Source organism: Malaya genurostris, chromosome 3 (genome assembly GCF_030247185.1).
Source record: "Malaya genurostris strain Urasoe2022 chromosome 3, Malgen_1.1, whole genome shotgun sequence".
Lineage (NCBI taxonomy): Eukaryota > Metazoa > Arthropoda > Insecta > Diptera > Culicidae > Malaya > Malaya genurostris.
In genome coordinates, this window is record NC_080572.1 from 201,499,957 (window position 1) to 201,521,501 (window position 21,545).

The window sequence follows — 21,545 nt, forward strand, 5'->3', positions numbered from 1 at the left end:
TCGATGTCTCGGACTGGTTTAACACTCGCCCTTCTCGCACCGTATAATATTGTGGTCCCAGCAAGGATTTATAATCGAGTTTTACGTAGGCTTCGTCGTCCATAATTATGCAGTTCAAATTTTTACTGCAAGAATCGTATTGTACAGCTTTCGAACCCTCTGCCTGATCGATGCTTATTGTTTCGGACTACGTTTTGGTTGTTTCTGCTTCTTATAGGTTCGAAGATTCAAACGTTCTGTAGCACGAAGAACATTTGACATCGAAGTGCCCACTCGAACGCCTTCAGTATACGTTTATCCAACTGAGGGTTAGCAGGACCTTTTTTCGATCCGTTTTCGGTTTATTCTCAAAGGTGCATTTCGCACGGCTTTTTCACTTACTCCTTCAATTTTTGCTATCTTTCTCAGTGACAGTCCGCGTTCTGTGCACCATTTGTACACAATTTTTCGACGTTTTTCTGCTAAAAGTTTCGAAACAAACTAATGAAAACGAATAAACAAGTGGTTAGAGAAGAGTGTAAACAACAGGACGCAGCCATACAAATTGGCAGATTCTGAACCATTGCGAAATGGCAGCGGTTTTTGGTTGCGTCTATACTTTCTGGGACAGTTTTTAATTGAGAATCATTCTAACAGAAGGTGGATGATGTTGTATTTTCATAACCGATTGTTGAGGTTTCGTCGAGATGTAATGGATACTTAGCTTATAATGACTGTAATTCTAGTTTGCAGGCTAGCTGACTGGCTCACTGGGTAATAGAAGATCTTAAACAAACTAGTAATGTGAATAAATGATTATTTATAGCATAACAGATATTCTAATTGATAGGACTTATTTTGCAGCATTTTAGGACATTGGGATAATAAAGAATGTGATAAACAATATGGGGCATTCCACGCAAAATCAGCCACCCAAAATTTTTTTTTCATCTAACTTTTTTTTCGGTAAAGAACTCGAAAATATTCGACACGTATTATTTTATTTCAATATGGTACGTGGAATTTTCGAGATATGATTTTTTGAAATTTCGCGTTTTCAAAAAAGAGTCTTTTTTCAACAGCCTATACTGTAAAATCTACGCACATTCTATGTCTTGGACGAATTTTTGTATCTTTATTAGATTTTACTATATAGGCTGTTGAAAAAAGGCTCTTTTTTGAAAACGCGAAATTTCAAAAAATCATATCTCGATAATTCCACGTACCATATTGAAATAAAAAAATATTTGTCGAATATTTTCGAGTTCTTTGTCGAAAAAAAATAGTTAGATAAAAAAAAATTTGGGTGGCCGATTTTGCGTGGAATGCCCCATATATTTTATTTATATTGACGAATTTCGCGCCAAATCGAGCAAATGCTGGCAGAACCCTCACAGATTTGAATAGAACTTTCTGAACATGTAGACTTTGTCACAAAAAGCCATTTTGCATACTTTTTTTTCCAAAATTGATTTAGACTATCTTTTGAAAAGAGCCTAACTTTTTACCGTTTTTTTTAATTGGTTCAGCCATCTCCGAGAAAATTGCGCGGGTAAAAAATTTTTTGAAAATACACACAGAGACATTTAAGTCGTATGGTATATAACACTTTAAGTCTCCGAAGCTCCTCTCGAAAGTGTCGATTTTGCTAACAACTTCTATTACCTTTCTATAGAGAAAAGCAAAAAGTTTTCTATCAAAAACTGATTTCTTGTCCATTATTGATATTTTTTTGCAAATATTAGACAACTAGCGATAGGGTATTCTGTAGAATCTTCCCATGAAGTGAGATTCATTGGATTCTTGGAAGAAAACGTTTTTCAGTTTGTTTTTTTCAATAAAAAGACACTGAAAAAAGTCGGTTTGGACAAGAAACAATTTTTGTAAGAATTTTTTTTTTTCAAAGTGCACATCTTACGATGCATGAACGGTTGGCTTGAAGCAAATTTTTATCAAAATCAAAAATTGTTTTTTTTTTATGTGGAACACATCTTTATTTTCTATATAGAGGTGCGAATCAGAAGCTCAAGGAAAAATACACGTAGAAATGTGGTCAGGTTTTAAACACTTACAGTCTATTTTGTATCAATTATTAATATTATTTCATCATTTGAAATAGTCACGTATTTTCAATTATATATGATTGAAATTTTGATTAGTAGTGAGCAGTGTCCTATTTTGTCTGCTAAAAATCTCCGGCATACTGAATTTCCCTGCCATAGACAACGGTTGTGAGGAGTAAGCGATATATCAAAGGGAAAGCATCGCTCTGATCGATGCAAAAGCGAAGCTATTGGAAGCACGCGATTCTATAAATAGAAGCGAAATTATAGCTAACGTTCCAGTCCTACGCGTAGCATGCTAGAGGTAGGTTGTTGCTAGACAGCAAGACAAAAAGGGCCATGAAACGTTTTGAAGCTTCAATTGGTATGCTCTGATCTTGTGTCATGCAAGCTCGGATGAAATTCCATGTTATGTCGTTTCGCCTGAGAACTTGACAACTACCCCAGGGTAAATTCTGAGTGCTTAAGATTAATTTCTGATTTATATAAGATGAACTCAATTAATAATGAGAAAAAGATTATCGCTTCAACCGAAATCGCAGAATGGTAGAGAAACTTAACGCTATGAAAATAACTGCATAGTTACTGTTTATTATAGTGAAAAATAAATAAACAAACAGTTTTTATCTGATAATCAAGATCACATCTCATGGATTATTACACGACATTATTACAATTTGATCCAATATAGTCCATAGTTACGCTTACGCTTACTTCGTTCTTGCTAAACAGTTTTTTTTTAATTCGTGACATAATCGTCGATTTTATTTATTGTGTATATTATCATATTGTACTTTAAGCTCATCGTCACTGGACAATATATTTATATTGTTTTTTATCGCATCAATAAACAAAACTGAACCCGATTTACATCGATCGTCGTCTGCTGCTATATTTGCCTTTGTTCTATACTGCGCTTCGCTATCATGGAGACCAAAAAACAATGCGGTGAATGTCAGTTGGAAATAAACGAAATTGAGCCGTTGTGTTGTGGCTTCTGCGAATGTTATTTTCATATCAGCCAGCAGTGTTGTGGATTTAATTTTAGTCGTGCCAATAGAGAGCTCTTCTCGCATGGAAAGGCCTTGTTCATATGCTCAAATTGCCGAAACGAATTAAACGGTAAGAGTGTTAAACAATATATCTCCGACAAGCTTTCATCTGGAGCTACTTCGTCATCCGACTGCGAATTATCTGAAGATGGTTTACCGGCACAAGTGCATCAGCTGTTCAAGTTAGTCGAAAAATTGAACAAAAAAGTCGACTCTCTATCAGACAAGCCTCCGATTCGTACGAAGGATAATAATTGGCCAAGACTTGGTGTCAAACGTCGCCGTGGTAATGAAGGCCAATCGATCGGAGTACCATCTGATCGCGGTACTAGTACTATTGACATAAGCGACTTATCTGTACCATCTTTGACACCCATTGTAAGTCAACCAAAATTTTGGCTTTATTTGTCCGGTTTACACCCTCTGGTCACAGCCGATGATATGCAGAAAATAATTTCTCGCTGCTTGAAGCTAACTGTACCGGTTGACGTTATTCGTTTAGTGCCAAAGGACATGAATGTGACCAACCTTACGTTCATCTCCTTCAAAATTGGACTTGACCCATCGATGAGAGATCTCGCTCTTGATGCTTCCATTTGGCCTGATGGTATATTATTCCGTGAATTTGTTGATTTATCAAAAAACCAAAGGACTTCGAGCAATCTCAGTCAGTTGTAACTGATTTAGGACGAATTGACAACAATATGGGTGTTCTTTCTGTGGACGGTGGAGACTCTAGGGTTTGCACTATACTTGACAACTACTCTCGGACGTTTTCTTCAGACGGTGGAAACCCTAGGGTTTCCACCAGAGGCGAGTATTCTACTATACCTATCATTTCGAGACCTGATGTCTCTCTGTTGCAGCTTCCTGTTCGTGACAATTGTCGTCTATGGATATATTATCAAAATGTTCGAGGATTGCGGAGTAAAATAGACGATTTTTACTGCAACGCACTTGATAGCAATTTTGATGTGATCATACTAATCGAGACTGGTCTTGACGCAGCAATAAACTCAACGCAACTATTTGACAATGTGTACAATGTGTATCGTTGTGACCGTAACAATAGAAACAGCAAAAAATCGAGGTTTGGTGGAGTATTGATTGCGGTGCACAATCGTTTCGTCAGCTCAATGATCAACGTTGTCAATGGAGAAGCTTTAGAGCAAGTGTGTGTATCAATGTCGATTGGATGTAAGCGACTAATGTTATATTCCTCCTGATATCAGCAATGATGTTAATATAATGCATGCACATATTGAATCAATTAGCGAGCTAATAAGTTATGGTTCAGATAACGTCCTGCTATGCGGCGACTATAATCAGCCTAAAATATTCTGGAGCCAGGAAGAGGATGAATTTCGACCTAGTAACTCTGTTACTTTGCCGAGAGCTGCCTCGTTATTAGTTGATAGTATGGACTTTTTCAACTTACGACAAACGAACCCTATTCGCAACTATTTAGATCGCACACTGGATCTTGTGTTCTGCTCTCACGATATGGTAGTCGACATTGCTGCGTCCGTCTCACCGCTCTTGTCAATTGATTGTCACCATCCGCCGTTGATGATTAGCACTCCGTTTGCAGTTTCGGAATTGCCTTTGGATCACTATACCTTTGATGATGAGTTGCCGTTGGATTACAATAAAATCGACTTCGACATGTTTTCCACCGCTTTATCTGAAATCAATTGGACGATTTTATTTGATGAACTAAACACAGATGAAATGGCTGATACGTTTTGTTCCGTGCTTAACAATTGGATGGATACTAATGTACCGATTCGTCGCCCTAGCGTTTCTCCTGTATGGAGTACACCACATTTGCGCAAATTAAAGAGAAAACGTAATACTTTACAGCGACGATTACGAAACTATCGTTCAACTGAGCATAAACGCAGCTTTCATTTAGCATCCAATGAGTATCGGAACCTGAACTCGTCACTCTATAAATCATACGTTTTACGTGTGCAAACTAGTTTAAAACGACAACCCAAGAGGTTTTGGAGCTATGTAAATTCCAAGAGAAAGAACTCTGCAATTCCTGCTAGCATCTTCTTAGATGATACTGAATCATCAGCCGATATGACAAAATGTGAATTGTTTGCCACTCATTTCGCGTCAGTGTTTGCTGCACATTCCGTTGCAACGTCTGAAATTGATTTGGCCATTAGGGATGTTCCTGATAACCTGGTCGATTTTGATATGCCACATGTTACACCTGATATGGTTATGAGAGCTACTCGCAAACTTAAAAGTACGTTCACACCAGGTCCGGACGGCTTACCTTCTATAGTGTTTTGCCGAAACATTAGAGTTCTTGCTGAGCCACTATGCAGAATTTTTAACCAATCGCTTATCGAATCTCGATTTCCGGCTATTTGGAAACAATCGTTTATGGTCCCTGTTCACAAAAAAGGTGATAAACGGAATGTTGCAAATTATCGTGGTATCACGAGTCTCTCAGCCGCATCTAAAATTTTTGAAATTATCGTAAGTAGTGCTCTCCTCGAAAAAGCTAAACGTTATATTTCGAATGATCAACACGGATTCATGCCGGGGCGATCAGTTACCACAAATGTACTCCAATTCGTTACAACTTGTTTTGAACATTTGGAGAAAGGAGTGCAAATTGACGTTATTTATACTGATCTTAAAGCTGCTTTCGATACGATTGACCATGGGATTTTATTAGCAAAATTATCAAAATTAGGAGTTTCTGAGCGTATTACAAATTGGTTGAGATCTTATTTAACTGGTAGAATACTACGTGTTAAGCTTGGTTCAACAAAATCATCAAGTTTCACTAATTCGTCCGGAGTACCCCAGGGTAGCAATCTTGGTCCGTTATTGTTCATTTTATTTTTCAACGACATTTTGCAAGTTCTGATGCCCGGATGTAAATTGGCGTATGCGGATGATCTGAAGATTTACTTTATTGTTCGATGCATTGATGATTGCGTTCGCCTTCAAGCAATATTGGATCAGTTTGTCGACTGGTGCCATCGAAACAAGCTGACAGTGAGTGTTTCCAAATGCGTAGTCATGTCTTATTATCGCATCAAACAGCCTTTAACATTCGACTATGCTGTTGATGGTGTCGTCCTGCATAGAACTCATCTATTTAGTGATCTAGGTGTGCTGCTTGATGAAAAGCTCACGTTCAATATGCATCGATCTGCCGTAATCGCAAAAGCTAACCGACAATTAGGGTTTATTACGAAGATATCGAAAAACTTCTCGGATCCTTATTGTTTGAAAGCACTCTACTGCTCACTCGTTCGGCCCATACTGGAGAATGCTTCAATCGTTTGGCATCCTAATCAATTGAGTTGGAGCTTGAGGATAGAAAATGTACAGCGTAAGTTCATCAGATATGCACTGCGGAACCTACCATGGCGCGACCCGATAAATCTCCCACCTTATGTTGATCGTTGCAAGCTGCTAAATTTGGAAACTCTTCAACGACGTCGTTGCATCCAACAGGCTGGATTTGTTGCAAAACTCTTGAATGGCGAAGTTGACAGCTCTGAACTATTGTCATCATTGAACATCCGAGTACCATCCAGATCTCTGCGTCATGGCTCATTTCTTGTACCTCGCTTCCATCGCACTAACTTTGGATATCATGAGCCGTTTACATCACTGGTTCGTACTTTTACATCTGTCGAGGAACTATTCGAATTCGGAGAACCGTCTTGCCGATTTATCACACGGATTAAAAATAGTGTAATCATATAATATAAGATTATATTTCATGTAGACTTTAGTCAGATGGAATTAATAACAATAAAATAAAATAAACTGCTCGCATGCAAAATCTTGAACACAAGCTTGGCGAAGAGAAGCTTAAATATCGAAATCCGTATCGCAAGTATGTACAAAAATATAATTGCATACATTTGGGATATTGGTGTAATTTCGTCGGCTAGAAAACAAATATAAATCAAGACTAACAATGTTAGGTGTTGATTCATAATCAAGATCAATCTAAGCAGACTCTCGTGCGATTGCGGAATCAAAACTGTGACGATTGATTGAACTGTTTGATTGTAGATCATTAGAAATTTTGGTTGCCTTGTTCCACATCAATTACTCGAACAACCCCTTGGGGCTGATCCTTGTAGTTTTTTGTTAATGTATTTAAAAATAGTTTTAAAGTCAATTTTTTTCAGTGTACGACTCGATAATTTTTTTCAGTATTTATACTCAAAATTTCCCTGATTTTGTGAAAACGTGTAGTACAACACTTTTTTGTAGGATCTATAGTTTCTCTGCAATAACTACACATTTGAAAAAAAAATAGTTAAGACAGTTTGGCCCTTTTCAAAAGACAGTCTAGATCGATTTTGGAAAGACAAAGTTTGAAAAGTGGCTTTTTGTGACAAAGTCTACATGTCCAGAAAGTTTCATTCATATCTGAGGGAGTGATGCCAACTGCGAATACGATTTGGTGTCAAATTCGTCTATATGAAAATTGATATTCACCCTGAACGCTTTTGAATGGTTTTGAGATCTGATGTTTACTTTTTAAGTTTATGTCAGAATTTTCAGTTTTTCGACTATATCTGTCACAATTGACCTTGAAAACAGAATATGTTTTTAGACTTGGATTCCGCACGGCAAAATCTATCCATCAAGTCATTGATTGTTGAAATCGGTCCATTTTTAACGGAGATATCGATATTTTTGTGTAAGCGACTGTTCGCCTTATTCCAGTAGTAGGAATCAGGCATGTCCAAACACTGCACTGCACTGCGTGCTTCATATAACCACCGCCACCGCGTGTATTGAGAATGCCATTGCGTGCCAGTGCACAAAGAGAAACACGAAACGCCATATCCGAAGCCACGGTGCTCGTGGCGCTGTTTTATTTTCGGCGCTGGTGTTTCAAGCTTCGGCATACACCGAAACCGCATGTTTTCAGTTTCGTTAAACATCGGAGCCGAGTGTTTTCAATTTCGTGAAGGCACCGAAAAGCACCCATGCGTTGGTTATATTGTCAATCAATTGAATTCAATCAGACGTGCATTGATGAAAAAAATTAATCATTCAAACGCATTTTTTGTCATACCGTGGCGCTATAGGTGCTTATAGTACAAGCAACGTATATGGCAAAATCGGAAACACTCGGCTTCGGTGTTTGCCGAAGTCAGGAACATTCGACTTCAGTGCTGCCCGAAAATCCAAGCACCGGTGGTTGACAATTACACGACCACCGCTACGGGTGCTCTTTCTACTGCGTTCGGTGTGTGTTTTTCAACACGGGCACGAAGCGTAGCATTCAATACTCCTGGTGGTGTGCTCACGAGTGATGGTGAGTACCGTGCAGAACGGATCCGTGTTTTTGCCATGCCTGGTAGTAGTTTTGAGCGCTGTATGACAAAGCAATGCTTGGGAGGTACTTGAAACATGGTTTTTTAAACTGTTATATACAATTGTTTCTAAATACCAATAAGACTGTGTTTTTATGTCATTTTGCTTCGGACTGATTTTAGCACGGTTCGTTTTTGGCAACATAATCGTTCGAATATAACATATGTAAATTGGATGATGGCCAAGATGGCAGCATTTTTGAGTTGAAAACAATTGCATAATTATACTGATTTAAACTACTGACAGTAATGAATACTGGAAGAACATAACACCCATATACCATTCGAACCAGTTCGTCGAGATCAGCAAATGCGTGTGTAGAAAATAATTTCATTCAATTTTCTCGGAATCGTAGGCTCCCAAACAAAGTTCCTGAATTACGACTGGATCCGACTTCTGGTTCCTGAGCTACAGGATGATATGTCAAACGATATTGAAATAGTGTAACTCATTTTTCTCATAGATGGCTGAACCGATCTAAGATTCAAATGAAAAGTCTTAGGATTCTATAAAAAATCTTGCTTTTTGTCAGATCCAAATTCCGGTTTAGGGGTTAAAGGATGATTAGTATAAAAGTGTCCATTTCACATAAATTAATCAGGTTTATCGGGTATGTAGATTTAGATAGTCGATAACCAAATAAACTTATTTCAGTTTCAGCGGTATTCAGTTTTCGGTTCGGAAATTTAATTCGCACTACGATTTATCAAAGATGTCTGCACTGATTTTCGAACATTTTAAATCAAATGTAAACTATACAACTCCTCAGGTGAATTTAACTGACTTCGACTACACTGATTTTCGAATTCCGGTTCCAGTATCTAATCGTTTCTCAAAGCACAATAGTTTTCTCAAAAAAAAACATCGAGTTTGAAAAACAAAAATTCAAATTTCCATGCAAAATTAATGAATTTTATCCGATTATGGAATTACAGGGTGATGAGTTTTCAAAATTCACTCCAATTTCGTCATATTTATTTTTTGGCCATACGAATTGTTTTGGGTTATGCTGGTTCCTGAATACGGGCTCTGGAAGTACCTTAAATAACCTTAAACTCTAAAGGAACCTACTTACCTACCTGATTAAAATCTCAAATTGCCGCTTAAAACGACGGTCATTAAACAAATGTCATGAGAACAAAAAAAAAACACCTAAAAATATTCATACAAAAAACACATGCGGGTTGATAAAAAAGGTATCATCTCACTGCTAGGTGGATTAAGCACGTTTTCTATGGAGTAATGGTTCACTATTCACGTCCTCGTCCATTGATTTTGAAATCACTGTTGTTGGTGAACTCATCGTTGCGGCTGCTATTTGTCGTTGAAGCACAGATTATATCTAAAGCCCTTGTAACTCGTTGTACATTGGTTGTAAATGATGGTTTCGTTGATGAGTTTGTTGATGCCCAAGTACTGGAGTAGTTTAGGACCGGCGAAGAGGAAATGTTTGAGGGTAGATGATTTCTAGTCCAATTACTAGCAGGGCTTGCCACAGTGATCACCTTTCAGACAATATCGACATCACAGCCAGCTGATGGTCGTAGGCGACAAATGATTTGAACTCAACAACATTTTGTTCCTATTGGCGGATCTTTTGTGTTCGTTTAGAAAATGATAGAAGACACTTATCACTACTTTCCGACATACCAGAGATTCGCAAAAAAAAAGCAACTGTTTGGTCTATTTAAATGAATTTTAGTAGTTATATAATTGGGCTGTAATGCGACAACAAATCAATTTGCACCCTCTCATTCTTCTACTAACACAAAAGCCGCTAGAATCCAGTTGACACCGTTCTTTTGATAATAGAAATACGGAGACGCATGAGATTGGAACTTGTGAGCACTTAATTGTATTATTCTACCTTTTGACGAGCGACTCAATCGTGAAAACAATTATATTGAACCTAACAACATTTTTTTGCTCTCAAGATATTCCCAAAGATTAAATGAACAACTTCGTTTCCGACGTTTTCTAGAAAAGAACGTATTCTTGATTGGAAATGTCAGCTTTAGAGCCGAACTATCGTCTTTTTCGGGAAATTTGGCTTCTATTTTTCATCAAATGCTTTGAAATACATGCAGCGAGGCTGCCAGAGATTGTCGAGAGAGGCTGACTGTGACGGAAGGTGACGGACCACGGCAATTGTCAATGAATTACTTTTTAAGGAAGATAATCGATAAATAATGGTTGATTTTGATAACTCCGTCCAGACAATCCAAGATAAATAAAAATATTTTTGCACTCAAAACAAAGCATTCATTGCATTGAACATCGTTGATTGAATCTTTTGTTTTTATCAACGTCACACATGATTCTTATCGTACAAAACAGCTGCAAATTATTATTCGGTCTTATTTTCTAAACTGTTCTTTTCCAATCCATTCAATTATAAACACCACTTTAGTCATTAAAAAGTAGGCTTGAGTTTAAAAAATCAGGTGTTAGCAGTAAGAATGCAAAAGCCATCACGACCTTGATTTCTCTTAAACTTAGCAACACTGCCTATGAACCCAGCTGAAATTTTTATTTTTATTGCTATCTGGACGCAGTTATCATAATCAGCCAGTCGAAAAATGGAACATTCTAGCATAGAACTGGGTCAAAACCTCCTCCTAAAAAACGACTTAGACATAAAAATGGCGAAACCAAAAGGATGTCATATCAAAAGAAGGAGAGATAAAAATATACTTAAATAATTCAAAGATAAAATTATTCATTATTAAAATTCAATCTCAAAACACACCGCCATCGCCAATCGCTAATAGCATACTAAATGCGTATTTAAGACGACGATTATTTCGGAAATGATTTCTCTTACTTTCCAAAATGTCCCAGTGGACGTTAGTGGCATGCCATGAAAGTAAAATGCCTAAAATCCTAAAGTAGTCCAGTTACCACCGTATAATTTAGCCTTTTTTTCGTCTTATGTGAAAATCGACACACGAATTAATTCCCTGCAAATTAGTGTTTGAGTTATGCGATGCCATAGTAAGACCGGTGAAAAAAGACAAACATAAATTGGTGAGACTTTTGCACGTAGTCACGCGGTTATACTTACCTTTCTTTTGTGTGTCGTGTGACTTTCCTTCTTCGGGCATCATGTCAAATGGTCGATAGATGATGGACACCGGCGAGAAAGAAATGTACGCTAGTTACCAAAATGTTCCCCTCAAAGTTCATGAATCAAATTGTATACAAAAGCGGCAGAAAGTTTACGATGATGATTGTCAATGCAAACTTGATGTAACTGCAGAAATATTTAACTGCAAAGTTACGGAGTCACCCCGGTTTGGCGGTTCAATGCATAGAGTACTAGTACTAAGTAGTACTAAATATGAAACGATCCTGTACGCCAAGAATCGGACGGCAAGTTGAAGCAAAAGGTTATGTTATAGAACTGGAACAAATATCTAGTGTTTACTGGAATGGGAGCACTGCTCCCGAAAATAAAAGACCAACGCGAACGACGGTGCAAATCTATGAACGACACGAGAGTCACTACACGTAAACCTGATCCTGAACTTATAATCCGGTTTAAAGAAAGTCATCTTATATAAGAATCGAGCTGCGGAAGAAAATTATCAAAATAAAATTAAGTTTACCGAATTTGCCATGGCTGTAGTCTTAGCCAACAATTAAACCGGATAGACAGCAGCTCGACAAATGGAAGTTGATGCCAAATTCGACCGATCAAGATTGAGTTTCGGTATATACTAAATATGATGTGTTGCATAAGTTGTGAAATTCAATGACAATCGTAGTTATGCCAAGTATGAAGCATCTGTTGTTGTCGAAGTCCTAACATCGTTTTGAAACATTAGTGAAAGAATTAATAAAACTTTGGTAAAACAGGTATCGAGAGTGACAATTGCTGTCTAATCGAACCCATGTCTTCGGCATGTTAGATCAAATGGAGTTAGGCGTAATAGATAAACATGGAGTGCTAGGGAACTGCTACCGCACCAAAATAATAAATTAGACATGTCTCACTAATTTGGATTCGATTTCTTTTGTTCTACGCCGGTACCACTGAACTAACCGAAATTTCAGGAATATCGATCAATGCTTCTTACATTCAACAACTTTCGCGACTCAAAAAGCGTAGTTCTCGGTAACTGGTAACAAAAGCTGATACTAATAAACCAAAAATGTTAATGGATTTTGCACAAAACGGCCAATAATGATGTAGTTTGCCTTTGGTGGGACTGGAAAAGAATAATTTATTATACTCTCTTGATCAAAAAGTTTCCGGAATTTATTCAGAAAATTAAAATACAAGATTATTCATCAAAATCGATATTGCCCCCTTAAAAGTACTCCTAATCGACTGCAACATACTTATGCCAGCTCTTAATCCAATCCTCGAAAAATTGTTTATATTCAGTTTTCGATATGGCCATCAGAGCCATCTGCGATTTTTCCATAATTTCATCTCGGATGCTGAAACGCGTTCCACGGAGCGGTTTTTTTGAGGAAAAAGTCGCAGGGAGCCAAATCGGGTGAATTCAGTGGTTGCTGAATGGTATTTGTTTCGGTTTTAGCCAATGCGTTTCAACACCCGAGATGAAATTATGGAAAAATCGAAGATGGCCATACCGAAAACTGAAAAATGTTTCGAGGATTGGATCAAGCAGGGGAATAAGTGCGTTGCAGTCCATGGGGAGTACTTTGAAAGAGACAATATCGATTTTGATGAATAATCTTGTATTTTAATTTTCTGAATAAATTCCGGGAACTTTTTAATCAAGGTAGTATATCAATGTGCGACGAATAAAACATAAATCCATGTTTAGTGCATTTAAATGTGTTTTTTTTTTCCAATTAATGATGGCATCACTGCTAATATGAAAGGATGAAATCACCAACACTTAAGCACGTCGCTAAACTTTATACCGCGAACTTTTGGAAAGTTCAGGGTTGTTATGAAATATTTCGAAATTAAAACGCGCGAAGTCGAAAACTAAAACGCGCGAGATCCGTGCGAAGTTGTAAACTAAAACGCGAGATATTCAAGCGAAGTGTTTACACTACTATTTTTATGCAGGTGTTACTTTCCGCAGAACTAAAAAAATGAATTTTTTCCACTTGAATATTATCTAACAATCGGCATGAGCATGTCATATAAACACAATAAATAAGTCCGGATACAACACGTCACTTTGAGAAATCTCATGAAAACGATTTCATTTTAATTCTCCATTTTTTTGGATGTCCTTAGTTGATATATACTCTCAGATATACGGAAAATGTAAAAGCGAAAAAAAATTCCCTACAACTTTGTGATTTTGAAAGAAGTTGAACAGATGTCTGGGAAGACTTTTTTTGTTTCAAGATCTTCTTGCTCGGCAAGCTTTTCCTTCTCGGTAAGAAGAATTTTAAGGTAGATCACATCAGGATGCTCTGATTTAATCTTCATAGTTTAAGTTTCAATTATTTATCGCCTCATGTTTAACTTTTGTTTTCTAAAACAGTGCCTTCTCTTGTTGTTGTACTGGAGTAAGTTTCTGCCAAACTTGCTTTCCAGTAGGCATGAAACCTCCTCATCTTCTGCATGAACAGATTACAATCATCCAAATTATAAACTTCCTTAAATCTAGTACTTCTATAATAACTGAATCTAATGATCTCGTCAATTTTGGTTTTATCAAAGTGAAAATTCATCAATTCAGCCAACTCGACCAATTGCTGAAACGTTCGCCCATCTTTAGTTTTTGGGGCTTCATAAAACTTTTCTTTGAACAAATGATTCACAGATGTGCAACGATGTTTCTCGAAATTCGCGGAAAATCCGCGCCATCGTATCAAAATATGAGCAGAAACCGCACGAAAATCGTGAAATCCGCGAAAACCGCGAAATCCGCGCGACCGTAACAATCCTGAAAGCTTCAAAACCACAAATATGAGTTTTCCAAAGATATTCTAATAAAATTTTTAGATCAGAGGATAAGTTTATCGGTAAAGAACAATCTATGAGTATTTCATAAAGATTTCTTATGCCACAGAGGTTAAAAAACCTGTTGAAATGTTGAAGTGAGTTAAGAATAATAATTATTGAAGAAGAAAACGGATACGACTTCCGGTTCCGGAGCTCAAGCGTGATAAGTGGAAAATTACCAATTTCATTAGTATTTTTTTCACAAACAATGGTCAAAAACAGGTACAAATCCCACAAAAACTGTCTGATAAATGCTTCTAGTTTGCAGAACTTGTTAGTTTGTGGGCATAATAACTTAATTCGGCACTACCGGTCCCCCTTTTTCCTGTTTTGGAAGCACGATTTCTCTGCGATGCTTGAACCGATTCTCACAAATCTTGATTTGAATTAAAGCTCATATTATCTTTCAAGCTACTGTGAAATTTCAACCGGATCCGAATTCCGGTTCCGCATTTACAGGGCGATGAGTGTCAAAGTTTTCAAATCGCCATATAGAATGACAATATGTACAACAAAGGTACGTGGTGGTATGGTGGTAGAACAAAACACAAAACGAACGATGGGTTTTTTGTTCTATTTCTATAAATAAAACGAAACGGTTACGGATGTCTGCTACTAGTGTATGATATTGATAAAATACGGTGCTGCGGTTGATAAAACTTTTAGCTATTTTATGATAAGTGCGTAATGTAAAGCCGGGAAAAATAAATGTTATTAAAAGGTTTTATGTTGTTGATTCATGCTGTTTAAATGGTTACACCACTGTAGAAAAAAAAAGAAGGACTTGTTTGGGGAATTATTTTGGGATCCAAAAAATGGAGTAATCCGAATTTTATATAAAGCACTTTTTAATATGTATATTTAAGTACACAAAATGATCGGTTTTAAAAATTGAAAAACACGCGGCTTGGCGGCATTCCCGCGAAAGTGCTGCATTTTTGACGGACGGAAACATAAGCCAAGTAAATCTTGACCAAACGATTCAAAAATTTTACAGAATATTTTCGATAGTTATCTCCACAGAGGTACGTAGGGGTTTTTGAAAATTGTGAATATTTTTCAATGAACATTTTGTGATGAAAAAATGCGGTTTTATTTTCAAAGGGCTGCCATTTTACAGAATATCAATTAATTAAAAAACCTCTGTGGAGATAACTATCGCGAATATTCTATAAAATTTTTAATCGATTGGTCAAGATTTACTCGACTTATGTTTCCGGCCGTCAAAATGCAGCACTTTCGCGGAAATGCCGCCAAGCCGCCATTTTGTTTTTCAATTTTTAAAACTGATCATTTTTTGTACTTAAATATACATATTAATAAGTGCTTTATATAAAATTCAGATTACTCCATTTTTTGGATCCCAAAATAATTCCCCAAAAAAGTCCTTCTCCTTTTTTCTACAGTGGTGTAACCCCTTAACTTCACTTACATATACAGAAGTAACAGAAACGAAGGTTCGTTTCGTTTGTTTAATTTCGTTTAATTGGTTTAATCGAAATAGAGCATGAGATAGTAAGTATAGGTTTTACTAGGTTAAAAATTGTGCCAATTTGAAGGTCATATGAGTTGCTGGTAAACGAACCAACTTCGGCTATTCCGGTCATCTGAATCCGGTTTCGGAAGAATTGGAAACGGTGATTAAAAATCTCACCCACTTTTCTTCAAGATGGTCAAATCGATTTTCACAACCTTACAGGTTCAAAGGAAAAGTCTTACAATTTCATATGGGATTCCTAAATTTGTTGTGGATACTACTTCTGGTTCCGGAATTACAGGGTAAACAGGATTTGTAGAGTTTGTTCGATTAAGTCCGAACAAACTTTCCTATTTATATTCAATGAACAGTTGTTTTTGCGAATCAACCTCAGTAATATTTATGATATTATGAGTAATATGAGAATGGCATCATTACACCATTAGGTGGATTAAAACAGGTTTTGCCTTTCACTTGAAAAACCGACTAATGAAAATTGGCCCGGAGGTCCAAGTGTCATATACCATTCGACTCAGTTCATCGAGCTGAGCAATGTCTATGTGTGTGTATGTGTCAAATAATCTCACTAGGTTTTCTCGGAGATGGCTGAACCGATTTTGACAAACTTAGATTCAATGAAAGGTCTTCCGGTCCCATACGGAATTCCTGAATTTTATCCGGATCCGACTGCCGGTTCCGGAGTTATAGGTTAAAGTGTGTTCAATATTGGACACCGTCACTTAAACCGGACAAATAAAATACGTAAAAAAATGTCTAAACTGGACTCTAAACCGTTATTTCCAATCTTAGGGTCAATTGAAAGGTCTTATGGTCCTACAAAAAATTACTGCAATTCGGATGCAACAAACATTTAAATCGTAATTTAGAGTGCGTACTAGTAGAGTTTGTATGTCATGTTAGTTGGTGGCCTTACGAACCGACTTTGATTATACCGGTTCTCGGGTTCCGGTGCAGGAAGTGCATATAATAGTGAACCCACTTCGTTTTCTTAAGGATGACCTACGCAATCAAAGCACTGTATTTTTCTGTTTGTTATGCACAAACAATCTCTTGGTTTCTTTTAAAAATCGAATAGAAAAATTTGGAATAAAATACCACAATATTATATGTACATGAGAAACGCATCATTACACCACTAGGTGGATTAAAACAGGTTTTTTTAGATTGATTTTGGATGAAATAGCAAGGCGCGACATAAGTTTTCCGCTCACAGCAACAGAGCTAACAACCCAAGTGACAATTAAAACTTGTTATAATTGGCATGTTTCACAATTGCTTGAGATCGGTTATTTTTGTTAGATATGTTCCCAGGTAACCAGTAAGCACTAATATTGGCATTAAATTAGCCTTTTATGAGCACCAAAAATGCTTAAAGCTCTATATCTGCAATCTGAAAGCTCATCTGTTGTAAATCAATCTGAACTCAGCTTTCAGAATGCACACCAGCCATAAATAAGCATTATCTATGAATCGGCGATTGAAATGCCGATTGAAATGCCAATTAGCGATTATTTGCTGTCATAATGCGGCATTAGTATGTGCTTATTGGTTACCGGGGCTATACAACTGATTCAACACGTTTTTGTAAGGGATGTAAAATTTATTCATATTACTGCTTGTGAAACCAGCTCAAAAACCTGAATGGATTAAGTTCCACATCCGGTTTTTCAACTGACGGTACGACAGTATCATTTGGGCAGTTTCAATTCCGGTTTCCGGTTAGAAAATATTACTGTTGTGAAACATATGAAACAAAAAACTTGTTTCTCATCATACAAGAAAAGTGCACTTTTCCAATCGCATAATCGTTGCGAGAAAAGTTAATAAATTCAGTACTAAAACAATGTTTGCTACTTGCTATATACTATCGGTAAATATTCAACAGGTAAAACATAATTCACTACTTTTGCTTACCTTTTTGCTGTCGTCTCATGAGGTGAATTCACACTCTAGAGCATGTCTATAACTACAAACTCGAAAATGCGACAACTCTCCCGGACCGGAATCTCACCTCAATTTACCCTTTGTGAATTAATTTGAATATAGCATTTTTAATGTTATCCTAATCGGTCTTGTCCCCTTTTTATTCTACGTTATATTTGACACCGTTACAGTTCTGCAAATGAAGCATTGAAAGTTCGAAAAATATCACACAATCAATAAACTAGTACCAACGATTATTGATATTCGAAAGTGTGCAAAAAACATGTCAGTTTTATTCGTCTTCACGTCTTCCAGTTATGTCTGTGACATTACCCATCCGTCTTTTTTCAAAAGAAGAAGTTACCGCTAAAACAGTTAAAAGGTTTATTTTTTCCGAAAGTAATGTTTGATGTTCCGTGCGTAAAGCATTGGAATCGAAGATCATCATTATCATTATTAGTACCGTCATTTATTGAGCTTGAGCTTTAACGGCCACCCCAGGTTGCTACTCCGTTACTGATCGGGATCAGCTGATATTGCACAGAGAAATTCTGGAAGATCAGACCTGGGACTGGCAGATCAACCTACAATGTGCAACTTCTGATAACCCCGAAGTTTATTGATCAGTCCGCTTAGGGATAGGAAGGTATGTTAGTCCAACATTTGTTGATACTAGAGGCCGTATATACTACTGCGCACTCCACAAGTGTCCCGGGAGAAGGATATTTGTTAGTAAAAATTTCAGTAATTGAAGAATTCGCGCGCGACTCAGTATGTTCCGGTTTCGAGATGCTCGGGTGCGCCACTAAACTCACTGACTTCCCAAGTGAACGTTTCAACAATATCCGATACTGAAATCCCGGGAAATCTTGATTCCTTGTTCTTATTCGTGAAAACTGAAAGAACATTTAAAATACTATCGCGTAACGAACACAAACTTCCTAATTTTTTCTAAATGGAATGACCTACTACAAAATAAACGAGTGAATAGGATCCAGACAAAATAGTCGATTCACTGTAGTGACATATTCTACAAATTATACCAAATCATTTTCAATCACCAAACAAAGGTCTACAGATTTCACGCGCGTCTTGATTGTTTATTATTTTAATTATTTATAAAATTTATTAATAGATTGGCCAACCGGCTACCGAGAAAAAAATATTAATTTATCAAACAAACAAGTATTTTTTCACTACTTATTCAATATACCGATGCATGTTATCTCTGTTATTAACCTTGTAATATTAAAGGATTTGCGCAATAGTTGACTTTTATCATTCAATTAAAAAAAAAGAAAAAAAACACTCCTGCAACTGTCGCCTTTTACGACATGGAAGCAGGAACCCAGTGGATCTATTCTTGGTTTATTTTTTCCGCCGGATTCCACACGGCATCTAGGCTGGTTTTGTCCGGAGAAAGCTAATAGGTACTATCAATCTCTTAGTGGACCCCAGCCCCCGAGTATTGAAGGGAAAAACATTGGGTAAACGATTTCGAGAGTGAAATAAGTTCACGGTTGAAAACACTTTATTGTTATTTTCAATTAATGTATCACTATTCATGCATTTTATTTCTCAGTTTTACAATGAAAACCAATTATAGAGAAAAATATAACCTTTTATAATGCATATCCAATTAAGATAACAAAAGAATCAACGAATTGCATACATTCAAATAATTGAACCACGCTAATTCAATTATTGCTTTTGAATATCCCTCATCGATACCGCAAAAAGAAATGCAAGCTATCAAGTTTGCTACAGTTCAATCATTCACGCCATGTACTGATCCAATCCATATTTTTTTTTGTTTCTTCGATCTTCTTTTATGGCAGAAAGCCCATTTCATCTCCATTAGTCAGTCGTCACGAGACCATCGCAAGAAACGGCTGGCAACTTTCCGATTTCCTGTCAGCATCAATCGCTCGAAGCCACACGATAATGACTGCAGCAAGGGCATCATCACTCCTCGCGGTGACAATAACGTTGATCGTGCTGATAATTTGCGGTGAAATGCAAATGTCATCTGGAGCCACCGTGCAGGATCAGGAACGTTCATCCGCCAGCGGATTGCTAGGTAAATTCGATTCGTTAACTACGCTGCATTCGAAACCGCAATACTAAAACCACGGTTTGTTTTTTTTAATTTCTAGCTCCCAGAACATTCGGTCGAATACGCATGGTGAAAAACTTTATGCTACCGATGATGTTCCTACTGGGAGGCATCAAAATGTTGCTCCTGTTTGTCGCTGCCGTCGGCGTGAAAACACTTTTCGTTGCCGTTTCCATCCTGGTGATCAACATAAGTGTGGGCCTCGCTAAGGTCATCAACTTCTTCAAACACAGCAAGTACGGGCAGTACGGACAGTACGGACACCATTCGGCAGCCTGGGCTAGTCCGGAGAAAACTGTAAATATTAACATTCACAGTGCACCAGGACATCAGCTTTCGCTGGACACACCACCAACGGCGATCAGCAGTATTTCATCATCCTCGTACCCGTATGCAAGGAATGATGTGATCGATTCAATCTACCGAGCCCCAGCCCACAGCCTTTATCCGAACACGTTTGTCCAAGCAACCGCAAAGGCCCTCACTCATCCTTATTCCCAGTGGCAGAATTACGCTCGAGCCCGATAGCGACGCGGGCGGCTATCGACAGAATATCTTCAAGAAATGCCAAAAAACACAAAATCCAACACCCAGTGAACGATTGCGATGAGTGCATGTTATTCTGCTACAAGAGATTCAATGTTCACCACGTTTATTTATGAATAAGAGAGCCCCTCAAAAATATTTATTAAGAAAGCTTCAGTCATATACCATTACGTAGAGTGTTTACAAGGTCGATCTAATTAGCTACTGTTGATCAGTCAGTAGGTTTCATGAAAAAAAAGTTTTTACGTCTGCGGCTATTTAAATGTATCGATGAAAGTAAAAGTGTACATCGCAAAATTTCACCGGTGATCACGCTGGTGCATCCACACCACCAAGTGGCAGTGAGCAAGCAGTAAAAAATTTAATAAATTCAGACAGGCGTGCCGCTTTTTTTTTCTTATCGCGATACACCTACATCACGCGGTTTTTCGTGCAACATAGCATTCCAATCTGTTTAATCTGTTCAATGGATTAAACTGCAAAGTGGATATTCGAAATAACTGAACGCTACCGTTTTGGTACAATCTCTAGACAATGGAATTGTAAACGGTGGTAGCTACCATACCACGGTTTGCATGTTTAGCATTAGTGCGCTGTAAAAACATAGTTATACGTGTTAACCATAGAGTTCATCATCTAAGTTACAAATTATGTTCATAGTCTGAAATGTTCTATTTATTGTTGTATTTATATAATAATATATCTACACTAATTAATTCGAGTTTTATTATTTTAATGTAATAATGTACTTTTCTCATATAGAAAGGCTACTTCAATCAATATGGAAACTGACTTTCGTGTGAATGGGGCTGGTTTCTGAGCTAATAGAAGTCATTTCCATTTACTCGAATTAGACAAAAATGACGAGAAATAAATGTCACTCTCAGCTCCGCTTGTACATCATGGGAGCAAGATCCATGTCATGTCAACGACATAAGCGGAACAGTAGTTTCAAAATTGTGTCATTTGTTTCATTTACCCATTCAGCCATTTTCGGTTTTTAGTGAAAATCGTATTCTGTACAATCCAATTTTTCATACACTTACCT

The 21,545-nt window shown here is 37.3% G+C and overlaps 1 protein-coding gene across 1 annotated transcript in view; it reads left to right on the forward strand.

Moving 5' to 3' along the window:
• Positions 1 to 21,104, forward strand: part of LOC131438849 (uncharacterized) — a 35,001-nt gene extending 13,897 nt beyond the window's left edge. The window contains exons 2-3 of the mRNA XM_058609186.1: positions 19,674 to 19,915; positions 19,992 to 21,104. Coding sequence (XP_058465169.1) covers positions 19,780 to 19,915; positions 19,992 to 20,479 — 624 coding nt within the window. The 5' untranslated portion in view covers positions 19,674 to 19,779 and the 3' untranslated portion in view covers positions 20,480 to 21,104. The remainder of the gene's footprint in view (positions 1 to 19,673; positions 19,916 to 19,991) is intronic.
• Positions 21,105 to 21,545: the final 441 nt, after the last annotated feature.